Source organism: Schistocerca gregaria, unplaced genomic scaffold (genome assembly GCF_023897955.1).
Source record: "Schistocerca gregaria isolate iqSchGreg1 unplaced genomic scaffold, iqSchGreg1.2 ptg000569l, whole genome shotgun sequence".
NCBI lineage: Eukaryota > Metazoa > Arthropoda > Insecta > Orthoptera > Acrididae > Schistocerca > Schistocerca gregaria.
The window spans coordinates 41602-63185 of NW_026061960.1; the positions used below are offsets into that span (position 1 = coordinate 41602).

General features: G+C 36.2%; 4 protein-coding genes across 5 annotated transcripts; 1 reads left to right on the forward strand and 3 right to left on the reverse strand.

Annotated features, from left to right (window-relative positions):
- The first annotated feature begins 2682 nt into the window (after window positions 1–2682).
- Window positions 2683–3745, forward strand: LOC126315402 (SREBP regulating gene protein-like). Its single transcript, XM_049992657.1, has 2 exons — window positions 2683–2930; window positions 3063–3745. Exons 1-2 carry the CDS (start codon window positions 2683–2685, stop codon window positions 3475–3477), a joined length of 663 nt encoding a protein of 220 aa, XP_049848614.1. The 3' UTR covers window positions 3478–3745.
- Window positions 3746–3932: 187 nt separating this feature from the next.
- On the reverse strand, window positions 3933–7205 carry LOC126315403 (uncharacterized). Its single transcript, XM_049992658.1, has one exon. It carries the CDS (start codon window positions 7203–7205, stop codon window positions 3933–3935), a length of 3273 nt encoding a protein of 1090 aa, XP_049848615.1.
- A 5877-nt stretch (window positions 7206–13082) lies between these two features.
- Window positions 13083–14025, reverse strand: LOC126315397 (uncharacterized). Its single transcript, XM_049992652.1, has 3 exons — window positions 13835–14025; window positions 13289–13764; window positions 13083–13227 (listed from the first exon to the last, which is right to left on the reverse strand). Exons 1-3 carry the CDS (start codon window positions 13983–13985, stop codon window positions 13105–13107), a joined length of 750 nt encoding a protein of 249 aa, XP_049848609.1. The 5' UTR covers window positions 13986–14025; the 3' UTR covers window positions 13083–13104.
- A 573-nt stretch (window positions 14026–14598) lies between these two features.
- LOC126315223 (ras-related C3 botulinum toxin substrate 1-like) lies at window positions 14599–16054 on the reverse strand. 2 transcript variants are annotated; one of them, XM_049992462.1, is made up of 7 exons: window positions 16007–16054; window positions 15868–15908; window positions 15682–15750; window positions 15489–15592; window positions 15328–15404; window positions 15029–15261; window positions 14599–14947 (listed from the first exon to the last, which is right to left on the reverse strand). In XM_049992462.1, the coding sequence occupies exons 2-7, from the start codon at window positions 15906–15908 to the stop codon at window positions 14854–14856; spliced, it is 618 nt and encodes a 205-aa protein (XP_049848419.1). In that variant the 5' UTR covers window positions 16007–16054; the 3' UTR covers window positions 14599–14853. The 2 variants fall into 2 exon arrangements, with proteins under 2 accessions (XP_049848419.1, XP_049848418.1); XM_049992461.1 differs by lacking the exon at window positions 16007–16054 and having other exon boundaries at window positions 14627–14947; window positions 15868–15985.
- Between the last annotated feature and the right edge of the window lie 5530 nt (window positions 16055–21584).

Below are 21584 nucleotides of genomic sequence, written 5' to 3' on the forward strand. Positions count from 1 at the left end.
ATATAAATACCAACTATTTCAGCTGTTTATAAATACAAGTGTTTACAATAAAATGGTTCTATGACTTTTTTTAATTCAAGATTGTAAAAATTTACGTAAGCGTCGGTTTTTTAAGCACTGAAAAGCTGACTGTGCGACAAAAGGTTAAAAGTGCAAAATAAGACCTGTTTCTAATCCATATATTCACGCCTTAAAAGATCGGGTTTTCGTATCCATGTCCATGTACCACACAAAAGAGCACCGTCGACATAGCAATTCTTGTGAAACAATTACGATTTGAAGTCATTGTGACCTATTCTATATAAAATAAAAGGAGATCGGTGCCAATTTTTGCTAAACACTGGTACACTGTGATCACGAGCGAGAGGAAGTATATGAGAAAAATCAGGGTATGGTTTCAAGAAGAGTTTTTTCTAGTTATACGATAGGTCGGTTTGACTGTCATAGAAGGATCGCAGACTTTGCACAGGGAAAAATAATTTCAGTAGTTGGAATAAAATTTGTCGAGTTCATACATAGAAATGTTTGGATCATCAACAAATGGCATATTTTTGATATTTGATTTTTCTCTTGCAGGAGCTTGTTTACCGTGAATCAAAAGCAGACGTACTTCGAGTATACCAGAGTTGTTCTCATTTCTTTCACGGTTACCAGAATCCACCTTTAGGTCAGACCTACTTGAGTCGATAAATTTACTGATTTCCCAGCGAACATATTTTTCAATGATGTCTAAAATTCTTCTTGAAGTGTCGAGGAGCACATCTGAAATAATAAAATATTGAAGATAGACTGCAAAAAATGAACTCAATTTTGAAAAAGCTTCGTCAATGAGGGAAAAATTAAGACTTACTTAAATCTTCTCTCAAATAGCTTATTCATTATTGGAAATTTGAGCAGTTGATAATGATACAACTGACTGCTACAATTGCCAATTACAGCATTAACTCATGCAAAATTTGATCTACTTCTATTTTTTTGATGCTCAAGAATAGAGGCCAAGGGCGAATCATTCGAATTTGGAATCTTCAATAATTTCTTTTTAACTTGATTAATTTCATTCTTTAAATCATCCTTTAATCCATTCTAAATCTGGATTGATGTTTTCAACACTTCGTCAGCATCCGTCATTACATTCAATGTTGTCTTGTCTGTATATCGATTAGAAGAAATGGGAGCTAACTGACTAAGCTTCGTTCTGTATGGATTGTAACCGTTTAATAATTGGTCAATACACTCTTTTATGTATTGTTGCTTCTTTTTTCGAAAAAATTTTTGAATTTTATATCTCAAATTTAATTTTTTGTTGGTTATACACTTATGTTGGTAAAACAAGATCATCGAATTATATCGAACACATTTTTTAGTATCTTTTCTAAGGCATTCACAACTTAAGTCTGCTGTCTGACCCTTTTATTGTATGTATTTCAATAATTCTTGAATGTAAATCAATATCAGAGTTAATACCTATAGTAAGATGTTTTCAATATAATCGAGACAGTTTTTCAGTTTATTCTCTAAAACTGCACATTCGGTGATAATATGTTCTATTCTAAAGAATCCGTTGAATGACCAGTAGTCACTGTTATGTAATATTTAATGGCATCCTTAGTATGGTTGGTACATTGATCCTTTTCCAATTTTCTAGATAAATTTTTGTGCAATAGGTTGTCCAATAATTTTTCTTTTTCTGCACTGCCTGATTTAATAATTCAAGACTATTTCTTCGCACTTCTTACTACAAATACGCCCAAAGGGTCAACGAGGTGCCTAGAAATTCTTTGAATATAACTATAAACAGCCCATTTGATATCTCTAGCATAGTGAGAAAATTATGTCGATGAAAATACTCTTTTCTTAATAACACAATACTCCGTAATAGATCAGCTCAAAGAGAAGAAAGATAGTATTTTATCTAAGAAAAACTGAATAGAATCAATCCAGAAGCAATTTAAGTATAAAATATTTATGTGAGATATAAAGTTTTGTGATTTGTACACTCTAGAAGCCCAAAATTATGTATATTGACTAAGTCCAAAAAAAGTTACAGTATCTGTAAAAACAATGCTACAATTAATTAATTAAAGATCTTCTAATTAGAACAATGAAATATTGCTATATAATATATATAAGCACATAGGGTAGCTAGCCGGTATAGTCATCAAATTGTAACGTTTTTATTTCAAAAACCGCTAAGAGTAATTTAGCCTCGATTTTTTCTAAGATGTTGACCTCATTATTGATAGCAGTCGAATTTGAAGACAATAGATATTGATTTATGTAATATCAGCAAAAAAAAATCAAATTTTCTTGTAAGCACGGCCTTTGGCTTAAGTATCAATGCAAATGTACACATATGCTATTCCTTGTCAAGTTATTTTATAGGAAGTATTCAAGGAATAAATATGATTAAAAGTGAATTGAAATTAATTCACGGTCATTAAGGCTTAGCTTTTACTCTTTAATATAAGAACAGGTTCACCTTCTGGTACAGTATTTATGTAGAGAATATGATGAGTGAAAAACATAATGATTACAGCTCCTACTTTTATTTAAAGAATCAGAGAACAATGACAAAAAATTTAAATCAACGATTTAAAGATCTATTTATGATAACATAGCATATCCATACAAACAACATTTATATCAAAATTTTAGAATGCTTTGAGTCTATTGCAATTTTCGATGTTCAAATTAAAATTACAAGACACTTATCAGCGCCAGATTCAAAAGCTACTAATTTTGGCTCTTTCAACAGGACTGCTCGGGCTTTGCTTATTTTTCTTTTTTTCTTATGTAAGAGTTGAAGCCGATGTCATTGAATACAACATAAAACTGTTGAACAACATTCGAGAAACCTTAAACTCTATCAAAACCTCAAACTCGACATTTTCTCGTTCGATTTACAAAAAGGACGTCTGCAAGTATACTAGGTTCGTATTGAATAGAACTCGCTTTAATATGGTGATGAAAAGTCAAGCTTTTTGAAGATTGTCTTAAATATTCAAATACTTCAGCTAAAGTTTTCGCTTATTTTATCGTCTTTGTTGCGAATTTTAATTTAGTTTGAATTGGGAATGGATTGTTGATTCAAATGGAAATGTCTGTCGGTATGGGAATATTCATGAAAGCACAAACTGTTGTCTCACCGATGGATACATCGAGACAAACGATTCATCTTCTAGTCCTAAATGCGATAAAAGATATGAGTGTTGCGCTTTATATGAATTTTGTATTTCCTGTTGCTTGGAGGCGACTTGGAGCACGCTGTTTTTGAAATTTCAAAAAAATAAATTTTTGTTAGATAAATTTTTATTTATTCAAGGTGGACTTCCGAAAGACGTGTTCGACTTTTGTATCGCAAAATGTAGAACGAATTCCAATAGTGTTGTGCACGAAAATGAATTCAGGAGTAAATGGAAATACTGTTATGGGAATAAACCTGCTCCGCTTACAGTGTTGCCGTTGAGGAAAAGATGAATGTTTGATACAAGAATTTGAACTGAATGAATTTTACTGCAGCGAGAATATGTGTTTCAAGTGTAATATAAATAGAAAAGGGTAGGTTAAATGTAATTTCAGCAACAAAAAAGATTGCATGCTAAAGGCGGTCTCGCCAGCAGATACGAAAAAAAGATTAAGGCATGTAGTATCAAAGACGAAAGGCAAATTTAAATGCCCTCGAAAGGCAATAAAGCTTCCACGAAAGCATAGCAATATCTATATGGTGAGCAGCAGATAAAGATTTTTTTGCTGAAATAAAAACCCCTGCTTGAATTACACAGCTGTTATCGAGTGTGTATATGTGTAATATCTAGGGCGACCTTTTCGGTTTTATTCGATTGTTTCTAGAAGCAAATAGAATTTCGACCTATTCAACCAATCTGGGACACGAATATATGACCTGCATTTCTCTATAAAAACACTATAGTATGTTACAAAAACATTTGACTTTCTACGCAGCCGGCAGTCTCATCTGCGTCTGTAAGCTTCTCTAGAGTTCGATAGAACAGGGTAAACTGTTTGCGCTGAGCTTCGTTCAAATTTTCTATGAATTGACGATACAACGCGTCGCCCTTATTGACTTGGAACAAGCAATAAAGTGCTCTCTCGGCTGCGCATTTTAATGGTAACGTGTTTTTTTTCACATTTGACAGAGTAGGTGGGACTAAAATTTTGAGTAGATAAGCGGATTCTTCGGGTGCAGCCTTGGCATACGAGCGAATGGCATTGAGGGCCATAATCTTGACGTCGATACTTTCGTCATCAAGCACTTTAACTAGAATTTTAGCATAATAGGCGGATTGTCGGCGATTTTTTACGTAAGCTAGGATTAGTGCGAGAATTTGAGATGTAATCCCTCGGATAAGCTCTATAGGAGAACTTAGGTTTAGAATGATATAATCAACAATCGATTGAGAATCGCAAATGATAGTAGAAGTGAACTCAGGGTTACGTTTCATAATATGATAGAGAGTTAGTAGTCCAGTTTCAATTCGTTTATCATTCTGGGTTTGATCTAGTAATAGCTGTTCTACTTTTTTCATTATTTCAGTTAAGGGTAGACAGAGAAGAGTCGATGCAAAGGCTTCAGCAGCACGTTGTCGGGTAGTGAAATCCTCATGGTCGAGAAATGGGTTCAGCGCCTCGCGCATGGATTCGCAAAGTGAGCCATCGACATTTTTGCCAATGCTCTGAAAAATATTGGAGACAGTCTCCAAGCATGCGTCTGGATTAGAGTTCATCGGATCCTTCGTGACAGTAATCAATGCTTTTACAAGAAACGGAATGTTGGGATTGAGAGATACAAGTTTCAAAATTCCAATAGCAGATTGCTCGCGAATTGGCTTGTAGGGCATTGAAATAAATTTTAAATAAGTGATTTGAAGTGTAGTAGAAAAATGCTTCAGACTAGAACCACCATAATCAACCACCAAATTTAATGTTTGTAAAATGTCAGAACGAATGTGAGATTCCAATTGGCGCTCGCTCAAAATACGAATCAGTGTTCCAGTTACAGTTTGAATCATAGGGGGCGTTAGAGAAGCGCCCTTTGATTTAGAAAAGAGAAAGCGAATGCCTAGAGAGGCTTGTTCACGCATAAGTGAAGAGCCATTACGCATTGCTGCTACGTAGATTTTAAGTATAGGTTCGAAGCCCTTGGTGTAGACTAGATATTCCGTAGTTTCTGAAAAACGTAAGTGTTCTATGGTATCATTGATAACTTTGACAACGTTGACAGATTCAGCAGCAATGGCTTCGACGTTAATAGTCGACAGAACAGTGGCCAAAGAATCAATGGCAGAAAGAACAATTCGTGGGTCCGCATCTTGATACGACTTCAATGTTGTATGAATGGCAAAACTGATGTTCTCTAACCAAGCTTGGCCGGCTTGGTTGTTTGTGGCATAAAAGCAGATGAGCTCAAGCGAGGCGTGACGTAGCTCGGGTGATTTATCGGAGACGAATTTGGCCAACTCAGTGAAGAGGATACCAAGAGTTTCGGACGTATTGATGACAAGAAGGACAGAATGGAGAGCCTCCTTAACTAAATGGCAATTTACCGGGTTCGAATTCATATCAGAAGAGACACTAGCTTGTATCAATGTGGGTAAAATCGTATGCAAAAAGGGTGTTAGGTGAGCTCCAGCAGCCTTGGCAGTCGATGCCAGAGCACGGGCATTAAAGTCGGAGATTGGCTGTTGAAGAAGCTTCGATATAAGTGCTGGAAGGACATGTTGTGAATGGAAGGAGAGTATTTGCTGAATACCTTGAAGAGCGACCTGCCTCACCTGAGTGTCCGGGTTATCTACTTGAGCTATTAGCTTTGGAAAAATTTCATCAATAGCAGATTCACCAAGGTACTTGCGTAAGCAGTCTAAAATCTTCACGGCAGATTTTCGAACCTGAGGCTCTGAATTGCAAAGTCCCTTCAAAACTATCTGGAAAAGCAGTTTCTTAGATTCGTGAATAGCTGCTTTTGTTGCAGCAGCTTGCAAAATTTCGGAGACGTCGATGCAAACCGAATCTTGAGTCCCTTCAGGGAGACGACTATTCATTTTCTTTTCGAATTCAGAAATGATACCGACCAAAACATGGTCACCCATCTTTTGAACTAGTTCACCGACAGTATGTAAAACAAGATCCCATATTTCATTATAGCTCGTACGATTAACGATAATGGATATAAACGTCGGCACCAATGCCCGTAAAGTTTTGCCGGTATTAAGGACGGCAGTTTTCCACGCGGAAACAGCGTTTTTCGAGACCGTGGAAAGAGGGTCGAATCGGAGCACATAGAGACAAGCGAGAATTCTGCAACGGACAGGAGAAGAAAGAAGTTTCGAATAGTCTTTGATATCACCATTTTTAGAAGTTGCAGTTAAAAATTCATGAAACAACCCTTCTAAAAGCTGCAGGCTATTCGCGCGAGTCTGCCAATTAGGATCGAGCATAGCCTTCTCTAAATGCGGAAGAATAAGATCTATGTTGTCGTTAAACCGGGACATAATAGCTTGACCAGATTTTAGAGCAGCATCTCGAACAGATAATTGATGGTCAGATAGACCCTGGATAACAACGGGTAACGCGAAAGGCAAAAACTTTTCGAACTTGGCGCCAAACGCAGTCGGGAGAAATTGAAACAAGGACATGAAACTTCCACGTATATTTACAATTTCGGATCTACATGCAACTTCAACGCGAGGTAGTATTTCCATTTCTACGTACTCTTGATCCAGATGACTCATGACATGTGCAAGCCCCTGCGACAGACCAATTGATATAGCAGTGTTAGACTGGTTCATCATTTCTATTAGTTGTTGTGATAAGCTATGACAAGTATTCATCTTTAGAGATAGTTCTCCTATAGTATGTGCTGCGATCATTCGATTTAGAGGAATCGTGTCGTTCAGTGTATCTATCAGCTGGGCGCAAAGCTTAGGGTAATAAAGATAAAAGTCTTTGGGGTCAGTTAAGTGGCAGATGCTATCGACCATTTTTATGGCCATTTTCTTGGTGTCTCCTTTCCCATTTTTTATGGATCGATCAACAACAAGGACAATAAGCGCCAATGAAGCAGCATCAACCATCTCAGTGTAATTGTTCTCAGCTAATGCATTGATAGCGCCTACCAAATGGTTATCTGGGTCATCTATTGCCATAATAAGCTTGGTCGCAATAGCACGGATTTGAGAGTTTTGAATCATATTACAAAGACTGCTCATCGTTTTTTTTGGCAGCAGTTTGAATATCATAGTCCGGATCGATAAGAAGGGAAGACAGGCGGGTAATAATAGTAGGTAAAAAGAGAATCAATTTGCGGAAAATGTGTTGTGTTAAAGCACTAATCAGTTGAATAGCATTCCATTTTGCAAAGTATCTATCGTGTTGGTTGGCATCAAGTAATTTTAGCAGGGCCGGAAGAACAAGCTGTAGACCAGTTGGAGAAAGTTGGAGCAAAACAGAGTAAGAGGCTTCGAACGCTGTATTACGAACATCCTGGGAAGGATCACTAAGAGCATTTAAAAAATAATTCCAAAGATGAATGATCCAAGGCTCAAATCCGGTTTTAAGCTTTAGAGACAAGCATTCAAATGCAATCAAAGCACCTTGATGGGATCCCGTGTCACTCCGACTTCGGCAAGCCTTTTCAAGCCTAGACATAATCGAAGGATATTCTTTTAAACAGATCGGTTTGTAACCATGAACAAGTCCAGCGAGTCCCCAAGCGCCTCCCCTACGATGACCGTACAAAGTGTTACTTTTCAAAATTAGTTGTAGGCAGTCTTCAACAAGAGGCATAAACCGACTGTGATCTCTGGAAACTATTTGAGACAGGCAGTCTGAAACAACGCGCTGTACTGGTTCCGAAGGCGTTTCAAGGACCTTGAATAAATGAGAAACAACTTTTTGAATTCGTGCATCTTCGTGCTGCAAGTGTTGAACAGCGATTCCTAAAAAAATGACGTTAACTTCCCAGAGTCGATGCTCAATAAATGCGGATGGTGCAGATCCTGTAAGTTTTGACTCAAAAAGTTCAATCAAAGTGTACGCAATTTCTTGATTGGATTGTCTTCGAATAATTTCTATACCCGCTTTCAAAAATTGATCAAATGTTGACGCATCATTTTCCAAAAGAGCCGTTTCAAAGTATTTCAGCAATAATATACATAATTCAGGACTCAATGTAGATAGTTCACCAAAATTTTTGAAAACGAGCGAAGTGCGAAAGCGCACCATAGTCCAATCTTCTTTTTCCTTGGTCCCAACTCGAGAGAGACTGCCTCTCGCTCTTGATTTAGAATCATCTTCGTAGTAGTAATGGTCTTTGTGAAGTTGAAGTAATTTTTGGATAGTTTCTTCAATTGATGCAGGATATAGGTTCATAGCACCGACCATAGATTTGGCCGCCATTTCGTAAACTTCTTGATGATTAGACATAATGACAGACCAAATTCTATCAAAGTAGTTTTCAGGTATTGTCGCGACGGATGAATAGGCTTTGTAGAGCGATACAGAAAGCTCTGAGTTGTCGATACAAGAATCAAACCGAGATATCCAAAGTGCTGTAGCAATTTGGTCTTTTTGACCAAACTCAGTCAAGTGAGAAATAAGTAGCATAGAGTCTAGAACAGCTAACCGAGCCTGATTATTTGGATGAAAAATATAGTCAAGGAGTACAGAAGACAGCGTAAGAGAGTGAGAGAAAAAGATCGGTGACAAGGATTGTACTGCTTCTGTCAAAATTGTTCGAGATTTATCCTGAAGGGAGGGGACAGAATAGATAATCTGCAGCAGACAATCCACCATCATCGAATTAACATGTCTACTGTTCTCCTTTAAGCATTCCATAGACAATTGCTGCAACGGAATAGATCCGCGGAAATAAGTCGGATTTCCAGAATCTGAGTTTGAGATAGGTTTGAATGGGACAAGACAATTTATAACAACTGGTTGGAAAAACGCCCAAGCAGCCAAATTCAAAGACAGGCCAAAAGTTTTGAGTGACTCAATACAAGTGGATTGTGTATCCTGATTACCTGGATGAATGATAGAGTAAACGAGAGTATTTCGGTATTGAGCTAAAGGGGGTTGTAGACAAGCTTTGCAACTCCAAGATAGAATAGAACAAGCCTTCTCCTGCAATTCGTTTTGATGCCTGGCAAGAAGAATAACAGGATCAAGTATTGGAAACAAGAAGTTCGTCATGGCAGTATCTTCATTTATAAAAGTAGAGTAGTGATTTCGAAATGCAAGCTCAGCAATATCTAGTCCGCTAGCAATAGAGTGATAAACGCTTGCCACCTCTTTACGAATCGAGGATTCTGAAGCTAGTTGCTCTTCCTCAAGAATTTTCATTCTTGTCTGTATTGAATTTTGTTGTTTGTTGATAGAACCGTCACCTTTTTTTGTTGAAACATTCTTCGGATTAGAATGCTTTAAAGTATAGAACTCTGGAATTTGTTCCTTAAAATCAGGGGGCCTGTACAAATGACCCTCCGGGGTATGAAATATTCCGATGTAGGTAATGGGGAAAGAAAGCCATTTTTTGACGAGAGGTAATGATAGATAACAACATAGTTTTCTAAAAATTACATCCAAATAGGGCTTGTAATTGAGCAAAAAGCTCGTAGCATATCTAGAAGCGAGTTGGATATGAAAAAACTAGGGGGTGTTTAGTCAAGCCTGCGAGTTGTTAAAAATAAGAAATTTAAGATACTATGTGTTCAGATAGGTGCGAAAGATTAGACATCACAGAATCGTTATGACGATTATCAATTGACTAATAGCTCATCATTAAAATAAAACTAAAGAGTAGCCTCAAAAAGGCAACGGAATCGCTAACTTCGGACGTACGCTTGATTCGAGTCCATCTTTACCGAACAAGTAGTCAACAACACAATCTTTAATGGAAATTAAGTCATTATCCTCCAAGTTCATTTTTTTTTGAAGACCTCTTATAGAAGAATTAATAGGACTATGAACCACGAATGGGTGGTGAGCTAGCATCAGTATTTTGGGGTAATCGGCTTCAATGTTTACTCTAGGAGTAACAATTGTCTTCAAAAAAAGATTCAATAGTTCCGGTCGAGAAGGTGGACTTTCTGATACAGTACTGGATTGTTTTAAGTACTCAATAAGGTATTTCAACAGTTGAGCAGATATAATAGAAGAAATGGCTTGACAATCTGTTAGTCTTTTCAAAACGTGTAGCATAGCTCTACGATAGGAAGATAAATCGGACGTGGAGATCTGGATGGTAAGCCACCAGATGCTTGAAGAAGTTACAGAATAATCGAAAGTCACCTCTTCGCTTGTCAGAAGGTACTTTATTGCCATTTCAATAATAGATGCCACAACAGAGTACATCGGTTGCTTGATTTCATTTTTAAGTTCCTCGAAACGCCGCAAAAATACAGGAGTAAATAAAATCGAACTTGGGGAAAGAAGCATAGATGAGTAAGAACTTTGAAAAGCTTCTCTCGTAGGAGCATGCCTAGAAGCAGCCAATTGCAGAACGGATAACGCCAAAAGAGCATCTTTAATAAACAGAGGCTTTATTTTCCCAGTACCTATAATTTCAATAAGTAAATTCGTAATAGCATTTCCCATATCAATAGATAGCTCTGAAAAATTTTCGTCTAGTAGCCGATAAAATAAATCCCAAAGCTTATAGAGACAAAATCGGACTATTTCAACATCTGTACTAGTTAAAAGCCTCACTAGAAGCTTACGAGTGCGTTCGTCGAATGTATGACAGATCTTGTTAGAGCACTCTAGACGAATCCAACAGACGAGCGCAGAAACACCGGCAAAGATTGACTCTTTGTTTTTCTCTTTCTCTAACAAGCATATTAACGTATCAATTATTTTTGAAATCATAGTCTCATTCTTCAATCTAGGTTCGGAAAAAATTCTGGCATCTGGAATTACAGCCAAAGTTGAAAAAACGCCATGTCGTTCATACCAATTAGAGTAGGGCCTAGAACAAAAAGAAATCAGTTCTTGATTCATAAATTGGACCAAGCAATCTGAAATTTTTGTGAGATTTAGTAAAAGTTCTATTGTTTTGAAAGCATTCTGACGATCAGTGTCTTGCTTGCATATACTGTATTCCAATAAGGTGTTCAATATTCTGCAGTTGTCTTTAAATATGTCAAAATTCGGTCTAGAACTTTGTAATCCAAAAATTTTAGAAACAAGAAGAACATAGTTACTTAGCGTCGACGTAGTTAACTGGCTGCATGATGTTGCAACGATAATCTGAAGTGACTGATTTATAATACATAAAGAGTTGACATCACGGCGCACAGCATCTTCTATGCTAGGAAATATAACCTTCTCAAATTCTGAACAATCAACAGTTCGGAGTAGAACATAGAATGTTTCCAAGACAGTTCGAGATGATTTGATATTGTTCTTGGCTCGGAAAGTGTATTCTACATAGAAGTTGATAAGTTTATCTCTGAAATTTTGATACTGATAGCTACCAGAAAATTTATCATGCAATTTCAGTTGATGAGGGGATGACGAATAGACACCAAAGGCAGTTAGAATGTTGGCGAATAACGAATATTTTCTTAGGTTGGCTTGGTCTTGAGTAATATATTGAGAACAATAGTTAAAAATTCTGGATATGCGTAGAGTTTTATGAATTTTTCTAATGCATAATTTAGTGAATTTTTTTTTTGTTCGAGTAAGAGAATGTTCGATTGTATCTATCCATGTAACTAGAAATTTTAAGATTTGTTTTTTAATGTTTTCTGCGGAATTACCAAGCGCGCCTTCATGGCACATGATAGAATAAGAGAGTCTTATAGAACGCAGTAATTGGTAATTAGAAGAACTGGCCAGACGTTTCCAGTTTTTAATCCATTGACCTATAAAGGTTTCAGAAAGCGGATGGTCAATCAAGATAGACCAAAAACTCTGTAGAGCATTAGGACAGGTGGATTTTGAACAAGCCAGATAACACAAAATAGGGATTTCTAAAAAGAGGTTCGTTAGTAAAAGGAAATATATTAGTTACGGATAAGGGTATAAATTTTTAACCGGAAAAGCCGCAATCAAAGACAACTAAAGTTTATATACGAAAGCTTACACTTTCGCATATAATCAGAATTTTACGACAGAAATACTGGTATTTAATACAGAATAAGTGTTATGTCTAAATATGACTAGGGAGTTAAGGTAAATTAAAAATGCACAGAGTAATAAGGCAAGCTAGGTAAACATTCCGTTATTTGATGATGAACAATAGTTCAGATGTTTGAATGGCTTCGAAATAAATCAATAAGCAGATGAAAAATGGTACCTTCGCTTTTATTGATACTAGAAACCAACAAATTCAAATCAGAAGACTTCAAAATTGCCTTTCCATTTAAGTGGCTTTTAAGTTTGTCTAGTGTGCGGTCCTCGGACATTATGCATTAAATATTTCGCATGTAACTAATTTATATGGATCAGGAATAAAATGGAGCCAAATGCCCAAAGCGCATATACTTTTTCGCCACCTGCTTAGCCCTCCAAATATGTCACAATTAGAGGGAAAATGTTAGTTCTTCAAAAAAATTGTAAATAAAAAAAATTAATGAAACTATGTATTTCAAACTAGATATTTTGTTATAGAATTGCTCGTCTTCTGATAGTACTATGCATAGGCAGCATTATAATCAAAGGACGTGATTATACTGTAGGCTCAAAATCATAAGGGCATATTGAAATACAATTCTAATATTTCAAGGGCATATTAATTGAGGGCAAGACATAGGCAGAAAATAGGGCGAGCTTAGAGCGGTTTAATTAGTCAGCAAGTTAGGTTTTCGTGAGTTAAAAAAATTTCAATATTGGTATGATAGCTAACACAATATCATAACAAAGTAGGCTTCAAGGCTTCAATGCTACCCCTTGTTCCAGTCTATTTATTTTAATAAGCTACTTTAAGACCAAAAACTGTGTGACTAGCTTTATATAAAGACTTTTAACTCTTTTTTTAATCAAGTACTTCCAATTTGGGTGACAGGAGATTTTAGGTAGTTTTATGTATTATTTAGTTTTATCCCTGATCGCCGTCTGGAAATCTAAATATATTTATGGCCATTATCTCTATTCATGTTTTTTTATGATGACATTACGAAACTCTGGGAGATTGCTAACAAAAGGGTTTTTTGGCGGAGTTATACCAAACGTTTCTATTACGTTTAAAATACCTTGTTCTAGAAATCTAGACTGTTTTTTCAAAAATTTGAAAATTAGCTATAATTTTTAATTTAAAAATTTAATAACATACAATTTTAATAAAATAATTTTCATTCTGTATGGCTAGAGGTTTGGTGAGAATTGTTAGCATTCCAAGTTTGTTTCCAAACATCACATCACCTGTGATTCGATCTCCAATTACAATAATCTCCTGAGGGCGTATATCTATTTTTTTTGCAGTATCAATTATCATGAAACAATTTGCTACTTCTCGAAAAGTAACATTTGGTTTATTATGTCTATGACGGACAACCGAAACCTTGAAAATATGCTCCAATTCTTTAGCTGCTACATAGTTTTTTTTCTTATCGTATTCAGAGCCTGCAGTATTCGAACAAATACAGACATTCTCCCTACCAAATGCCTGGGAACATAACTCAACAGAGCGCTTTATTTCTGTGCAAAAAGCCGTGTTTTGGTAAGGAGATGCTAAAGTGTTATCTTTATCAAACAAAACACGTTTAAACCCAAAGTGTTTAAGTTTATCGAAATCAATGACAGCTATGTCTAAAGAAAAATCAATTAGATTCATAGAATGCATATATGAAAGAATTAAGCGTTAGATGAAGAGTCATACTCTCAACTTTTGCATGGGGTAAAAAACATGAAGGTTTACTAAATAATAACTTGATAACCTCAGCTACAGCTAGAGGATTGAAATACTGCTTAATCATAGAAGAAAATGAATGAAAATTTGAAGATAATATTCGAATGGTGGGGCCAAACATCAATCTGCAAATAAAATTTTGGCATTATATTTCAGGATTAACCAACCAGTCAGATTGAACACTGTGCACTCTTATTTAATATAACCTTGCTTTTAAAACTAGCCCTTGTTGCTATTCACATGACATCATGAAAAATAATTCTATCTTAATATTTGTAAACACTATTAACTCTTACTTAGTACCCTTAACTTCTCTCGATATTATTGCTATAAAATTAGACAGCTAGTTCAACCCTTTCATATTGACTGGCAAGCAAAACATCACTTATAGCTTGCAGCATGTGTAACACACTCTCATTGAAACTATGAGTCAGTTAGACAGCTTCTTAGATCTAGCTTATGCGAATTTAAAGAGATTACACTATGACAATGTCTGATTTTTTAATAGCTAAGTCATTTTGATTAGATTAATCAAATCTGAATGTATACTCTCACTCACACAATGAATGGGAAATTACATTACATTCAATTCTCTATATCCTATCTCTCAGCTGTATTAAAATTTTCGATTTTAACATTGAAAGCAAACTTGGCTTTTTGTGGCTTTACTGCATTAGTCTAGCTCAATAAAAGATCGTTAAGTCAATAACCAAAGTAAATAGGTAGCATAGAAATTTTTATTCGACTAATGAAAATTTGGCAAGTTTATATCGTTTGCAGGTCAACATGCTAAAATGCGATATCATTATCGCAAGGTTAAAATGGCCATATTAAAATTGATTTCGGTCTATATATAGTATTTATATGCAGTCTGACATCGGGTGCATAAGCTGGGTCAAGCGGTGGATATTCAACACGTTTGATTTGCCCTATGTCAACATAATAGGGAGGAGTAAGATGCGTTTGTTGTATCTATCACATGCCTAATACTAGCTTACTACACAATCGTCTTTACCACTCTTTTTTTCGCTTTTTTTCTTTTTTTCTTCTTGTTTTTTGTTCGCAGGCTTGTTGATGACACATCTGAGAATGCCATTATTAGAAACAATAATGGTCAACCAAATGTCTTGCTCTATTCTATTTTACCGTACAGAAACTACGTACCTCACTGCCTCTTCAAAAACTGAAGATAAATTCATTTGAGTTTTTGCAGAGCATTCGATGTATTTCACGGCACCTATCTCTTGTGCCATATGCTCGCCTTGAGCAACCGTGATCGGTTCCTCGCCATTCGTTTTTAGTTCGTCTATCACGCTTTTTACAGAACGTAGATCAGCCTTAGTCCCAACGAGCAAAATAGGCACATTAGGACAAGCGGCTTCTATTTCTTTGTACCACTAGAAAAACATGATTAGGTCTAGCAAGCTCGTGTGCAGAATGACTAAAAAATCCCGCAAACGTACAACTTCATATACGTTTCTAAAGCTCTCAGGTTGGAATATAGAGAAGCAAATAATGAACACGTCGGTGCCTGGATAGCCTGTAGTATAATCGAGGGTTATTAGGGTTCACACTGCGTCATGTAATGATACACTACACAATATATAAATCCTAGCCAACGTACTTAGGGGGCGTAATGTACGATATTCACTAGATCCTGCTGTATCCCAAAGTCCTAAGTTGGCTGGAACATTGTCTACAACAGCAAACGCTGTATAATTATCGAACCTAGGCGATTTACTACTCGGTCAACCTCGCTTGTTATGCATATAGATAAAATGCTTGTATTCTAAAGCATTTGAAATGAAAGTACATACACGGTAGGTACGTATTCGCCGGGAAATGAATTTGTTGTATAGCTGATCAGTAAACAAGACTTACCGACGCTAATGTTTATTAACATTGGAAATGGTTGCAACACATTCAGTTAATAAAGAATGGATAGAGACAAAACAGAGCCCTCAAGTAGATTGCTATAGATTGTAGATAGAGGGCCCACATACCTCGTGTCTCCGACAACTACTACCTTGATGTCGCAGCCCATCTTCTTGCAGAGGATGGCAGGTAAGTAAAAAAACAGATTACTATAAAACTAAACGTTATCAACGAATAGAGCAAATGTCTACTACAAATAATAATTACCTAAAGAAGGAAACAGCAAAGCAAAATTCTGCTTTCAACACAAAACTGCTAGAATAAACAACGCTAAACCTTGAGTATTATATGTAGGTCACAAATACATTTTTTTTATTATTTTAAAATATCTCTGTCATAGTTTGACTCAGGCTTGATCCGAATTTAGCTATTTGAAGCTGTATTACTTCAAGCATCTAAACAGTAGGTGAAATTTATCATCTTTTGCCAGTACCAAATACATAAAGAAAGATAAATAGCGAATGGGCGGAATGACAAACCTCGATGTTTCGTCGTCGGATATACTATTAGATGAGAGCGCATTAGCTTTCAATAAAAAATTGATTCACTCACGCTTTGAAAAGGAAGGATTCGGTTTTTTATGGGCAACATCATCGTCCGAAATACAAAAGAAATGCGACATGAGCAAAGAGGTACATTCATGTTGCAGTTTGAAAAAATTTTCAATTTGGTAAACCGCTAGAATTTGCTGTCCCTGGTATTTATGGACCTATAGCTTGATTGTTGGACTGACTTCCTCATTCAGATTTGAAAGCTGCTAGCTTCTGTGCCTCGATTGTGCATAAAACTTTTCTCTAACATCCATTTTGATTTTGTGCATTTCAAGAGTGAACAAATAGCAAAGGGTTTCTTAGGGCTGATGGGGGATGTCCAAAATCTGAGTCTACATTCCAGAGCGATACAGCAATGGATTGAAGAATTGGACAAGCTTATAGATCAAGGAGAGCCAGCTTTTAGACAATTCGTACACAAAAAAACTATGGTCCAATTAAGCCTTCATACAAAAGCCATTTTGGGTAAACAAAAAAAGGTAAGTAATCTATACGAGCATGTACGACTATGTGATATACTGCTTATTTTCAATATAAAAGAATTATCTATTCGGTCTTGAATTTTTACTGCTACTACAACATGAACGACCAAATGATTGACGCACTTTAAGATTGAAATCAAAACTCCAGAACACAAAACAGATATACCAGTTATCGTGAGGTTGGGCATATTGACGCTATTTCCCCTTATCGAGGCATTAGCTTCAGTCAACGAGCAACAACATGAGCGTCTATATTCTAAAACGTTGAATATTTTTATGAAAACTCTTGAGGCTCTTCCCACGTTATCCTTATTTAATGAACCAGACGATTGTCTCGACTCTTTTAAAAATTTCATTTGCCAACGCATTGAAAAGCAGAATTTTCAGTTAAACAATCCAGATATAGCGCAGGCCGTTGTGGCACTTGCTGGTCTTGCTATATCCCGCGGTAAATCTATACAGCTATTTCATCTAGTAGATGTGCTCTTCAAAATACACATTAGTCAAGTTGAATCAGGATACCCACAATACCAACTCTCTATAGGCCACATTTTAGAGCAACTTTCTAAGTACAACAAAAATATAGGATATTCTCTACCTATTAACCTAATTGAAGATTTCTGGATTGTAGAACCTTTAGAACTACCTCACGAATCGCTACATTGTGATGTCACTGAGCTTAATAACAATCTTCATAAAAATGATAGTAACAACAATGATACAGATGCTACAAATAGGCTACTACATATTAGCTTATTGACACCAGAAGATGATGTCTCTGTACCTTTCACTTTCTTAAAAGAGTGTGGACTTACCTCAGCCATAGCTAGCGATGGCCGATATCTCTATGTTCACTCCGGACAAGGGCTTTCAAAAATAGGAACAGGTGTTAATGGCTCTATACGTGGTCATGTCTATGTATCTAATCCAAAATTCTATCCGAGTAACTCAAACTGGTCGTCACTTGTGCATGTTGGAAACAAGCTATATTTCTGGTCTCCTCAGTTATCATTCTCAGTCTGTAAAAATACCAATGAAATTATTGGTAGCAGGACGCAAACGAACATTGTTACTGATTTTACAACCCAACAAAATAACGAGTCTACTTACCAACAACTTTTAATTCAGCCCAGTTCTGAAAGTTCCTCTTTCGACCATGATTCTGTTCTTCATATTCTTGTCGTCTTATCTGATGATATGCTACAAATAGAAGGCTTGGTTCGACTAGAAAATTCTGTTGTTTCACAAGAGTCTCGTCTCATAACTGACGGTCAATTTATTTATTTGATCGGGAAGCGTAAGGGTGTGAATCATATCGTTGATCCATGCAATGATTTAAGTAAACTTCTAACTACCAACACTTTAACCACATTTCAAAATAACACTGAATTCGACACGTATTCAAGTCATACTTCTGATAACTTAGATGATCCAGATGAGCAAACACTGGAACCTTCATATAATTTAATGGATACTGATTCTGGTGCGATGTCGGATGATAACGATGAAAAAGAAGAGCACGAACAAGAAGATAGGAGAGGAATGTATCTAGGAATTGGATATATGCTTGAAGATTTAAATAATGAATCAAACATTAATTTTGGCAATAGATCATCAAACAATGGCCAAAATTCAGAGAGAATTAATTCAAACTTATTAACAGTAAACAATACTGAGTCTGTCGAAGACGAAAAAGGTGTTCATTTAACACATTCTCAGTATAGTATGGAGACATATAAAGTACTTGATATATCACTCAAACCATCAACTATGTTCACAAACATATCTGCAATTAGTAGAGTTGAATTACTCAAACCAGACTCGTTAACGTTACCTAAGGATTCAGCTTTAACTATGCATGGCCAGCATACAAAAGATAAAGAAGATGAACATGTAAATTCCAGGACTAGGTCGAATGACATAAGCCAATTTATTGATAATCATTTTGGTAAAATCGCTTTTTATACGAATGGACATCACATTGTAGCTTTGATACCAGATTGTCAAACTGTCAAAAAAAATAGCTCTAACTACGTTTTTCAGTCTGCTCAGGTATTTTCTGTGGTCGAAGGAAAACATCTGTCCAATATTTCGTTACAAGAAGAACAAAGCAATACTGCCGGACCTTTATCTTTTAACATTAATAATACTGGCATTATCAGACTTGAAATGATGAATTACGGGGCGCCTACGTTTACTTATGATCTTACTAGTGATACTATCTGGGGTTACCAAAGCTCCTACAATCGTTGCTCCCGTTTTTGTAATACAGGTGTATCTATATTCTACAAGTCCAATACAAGTATTAGTGACGAAATGGTTTGTAATTCAGATCCGTTCTCTGAACCCAATTACCCCCCTTTTAGTCCAGAGTATATTTTAACGAAATTTAATCTGGATTTGGACAGAGGAAAGATGAGCAAATCATTTAATACCAAATTTGTAACTAAGACTTTTACTGCATTTGAATCTATCATTGTTATACTGGCTTATTTACACAAGTTCTCTCGCTACCACTATGCCAGTGTTATAGAGAAAATGCCGGACGAAAATTTCATGAATACCTCTCAATCTCCTATCAATGAACTTATTTCTGAGCTCGATACATCCATATTCACACATATGCAGTCTATAATCGAACATTGCTTATATTTACTTGAAAATCAATCCACTGATAAGGACTTGATTGCTTACGTTATTTTGTCTACATTTCGGTTGATGAAGATAAATTTACATGATATTTTACTTGCTCAACGTTGCTCAGATATTCAGAAAAACAATGATCTTCAGTGCATGCTAAGATTAAAAGATATGCTACTTCATTTTATAGACAGGGTTCCAGCTATGAATAATCCTGTTTCTGAACAACTCGTTATAGAGGAAGCAGCTGATGTGATTGTGATCGGCTTTGAAATTTTTTTTGAACCGTCGCAACAGCTAGAGTTCCTATTCTCACTCTTTCATAAAAGTGAATCCAAACCAAGTTTTCAATTACTTCAAAAGTTATTATTTGGCCTATCCTCATGGACTCATGTTGGCGAAATTCTTTTAGAAGATATTCAGCATATCAAATCTCTGAGATTGAACAGAGATTTCCGTACAAACGAAGAATCCAATATACTAAACGAAAACAAACAATCTACCTCTATGTCTAACAACAAAAGCGGCCGAAACTATAAAAAATTTCTGGCTCCTGATAAAAATCAAGTTCAAGCAGACAAATCAGATGGCAACTTTTGCTCACTAGAGCTACCGATAGGATCCAATGCTATCAAATTTTTAAACGTCTTAATTGAATTCAGTATCAAGGAAACATACAGCATTTTGCAAAAAATCGACTCATCTCAAACACTTGAAGAGCTTCGATCAATACAGAATCTGATCATTTTGCTACCCAGCAATTGTCTTATGCTCTCACTACAACAGTACATTTTAGCTTTAGTATATAATCGTTCAGTTTTGATTGAATACTTCCAAAATCTTGTTACTTATACAACTAGGTTCATTTCCGACATAAAGAAACATTTTTCGCATTTTTTTACAGCTAAAACAGACTCTGAATTTGATAAATTGCGCTATGCCGTTGCAGACGCGTTGATGCAACACTCTTTTATCAAAATTGTGCTCTCATCTCTTCTCACAGGACTTTTCCGAAAGACGCATGCCGAAAACTTACCATTCGCCTCAAAAATTTTGGACCGTCTACTTTTACTTTTAGAGACATTGGATCAATTTAACCAACTTATACCAGCTGTTTCGGAGGCGGATAAGAATTATTTATCAAGATTTTCTGGAAGAAAATTGAGGCAACAGATTGTCCAGACTAAACATCCATACTCCCACTCTAAAAACCAGTTTAAGGAAACAGTGTTCTTTCCTGGCGCGCTTGCCCTATCGCTCAGGTTTGATCCTCGATCGCGTACCGGTAGCTCTTTGGATGTACTTCAACTTTTTGCATCTCCAGCTATGGATAAACCTATCACCTCTAAATTTGACAAGAATTCTCTACTTAGCTATTCTCAAAACAACTGGCCCCATATGTCTATTATTATTCCTGGAAATTGTGTTACGTTTTCCTTTAGCTCGAACTCTAGAACTGATCCCCTTGACAATGAGCACTACTGGGGGTTTCGTTGCGTCGTATCAGAATTAGACCTCTTTTACAATGACCCTGGAATCGATTATTATTTACTAGATCTTCAAAGTATAGTTGCTAAGCTTGGAGCTATGTATGTTTTAAATTTAGTCTCAGGGGACCGCATATCTGAAAAGGAAAAGCAATATCAATTCTGGTTGAATATGCCATTGTTCCACGGCGGCCTTGATCCCAATGCTATTCGCACAGATGATATTAAATGGCTCGAATCGTTTGCACAGAGCTCGACCAAGGAATCTACTCTATTATATGAATGGCTCAAATTGCATAGCGGAGTTCGTCCTATTCTTCGCTCAAGTGCGAAAAGCCATATTGAATCTGCTGAAAGGTATATTATGGCAGCAGCTTTCAATCATTTAGGCTTAATTGAAGATGCCAAAAGAGTTTCTGAAATGTTAAGTGCATCCAACATCAAGTCTATTCCTACTGACTTAGTTGCTAAATTTTCTTTGCTAAGTAAAAACGTTCTGTATATGGTGTCTCTTCTTGCTCGTCGTAGTGAAATACAAAAGGAATGGCAGCTTGCTATTCAAGACAAAAATACCGATTTTGACGTTTTTGATTCTTTTCGGCAAGAATCAGAAAGATTGATGGAA

What these genes read in the sequence shown, in the direction of transcription:
- LOC126315402 (XM_049992657.1), top strand. Translation starts at nt 2,683, where the DNA reads ATGTTCAAATTAAAATTACAAGACACTTATCAGCGCCAGATTCAAAAG. An exon ending in GACGTCTGCAAGTATACTAG is followed by an intron (nt 2,931 to 3,062) that starts GTTCGTATTGAA and finishes ATTTTAATTTAG; the next exon opens with TTTGAATTGGGAATGGATTG.
- LOC126315403 (XM_049992658.1), bottom strand. Translation starts at nt 7,205, where the DNA reads ATGATTCAAAACTCTCAAATCCGTGCTATTGCGACCAAGCTTATTATG.
- LOC126315397 (XM_049992652.1), bottom strand. Translation starts at nt 13,985, where the DNA reads ATGTTTGGCCCCACCATTCGAATATTATCTTCAAATTTTCATTCATTT. An exon ending in ACCCCATGCAAAAGTTGAGA is followed by an intron (nt 13,765 to 13,834) that starts GTATGACTCTTC and finishes ATTTTTCTTTAG; the next exon opens with ACATAGCTGTCATTGATTTC. An exon ending in AAAATTATTTTATTAAAATT is followed by an intron (nt 13,228 to 13,288) that starts GTATGTTATTAA and finishes TTGAAAAAACAG; the next exon opens with TCTAGATTTCTAGAACAAGG.
- LOC126315223 (XM_049992462.1), bottom strand. Translation starts at nt 15,908, where the DNA reads ATGGGCTGCGACATCAAGGTAGTAGTTGTCGGAGACACGAG. An exon ending in TCGTACATTACGCCCCCTAA is followed by an intron (nt 15,405 to 15,488) that starts GTACGTTGGCTA and finishes ATTATACTACAG; the next exon opens with GCTATCCAGGCACCGACGTG. An exon ending in TTAGAAACGTATATGAAGTT is followed by an intron (nt 15,262 to 15,327) that starts GTACGTTTGCGG and finishes ATGTTTTTCTAG; the next exon opens with TGGTACAAAGAAATAGAAGC.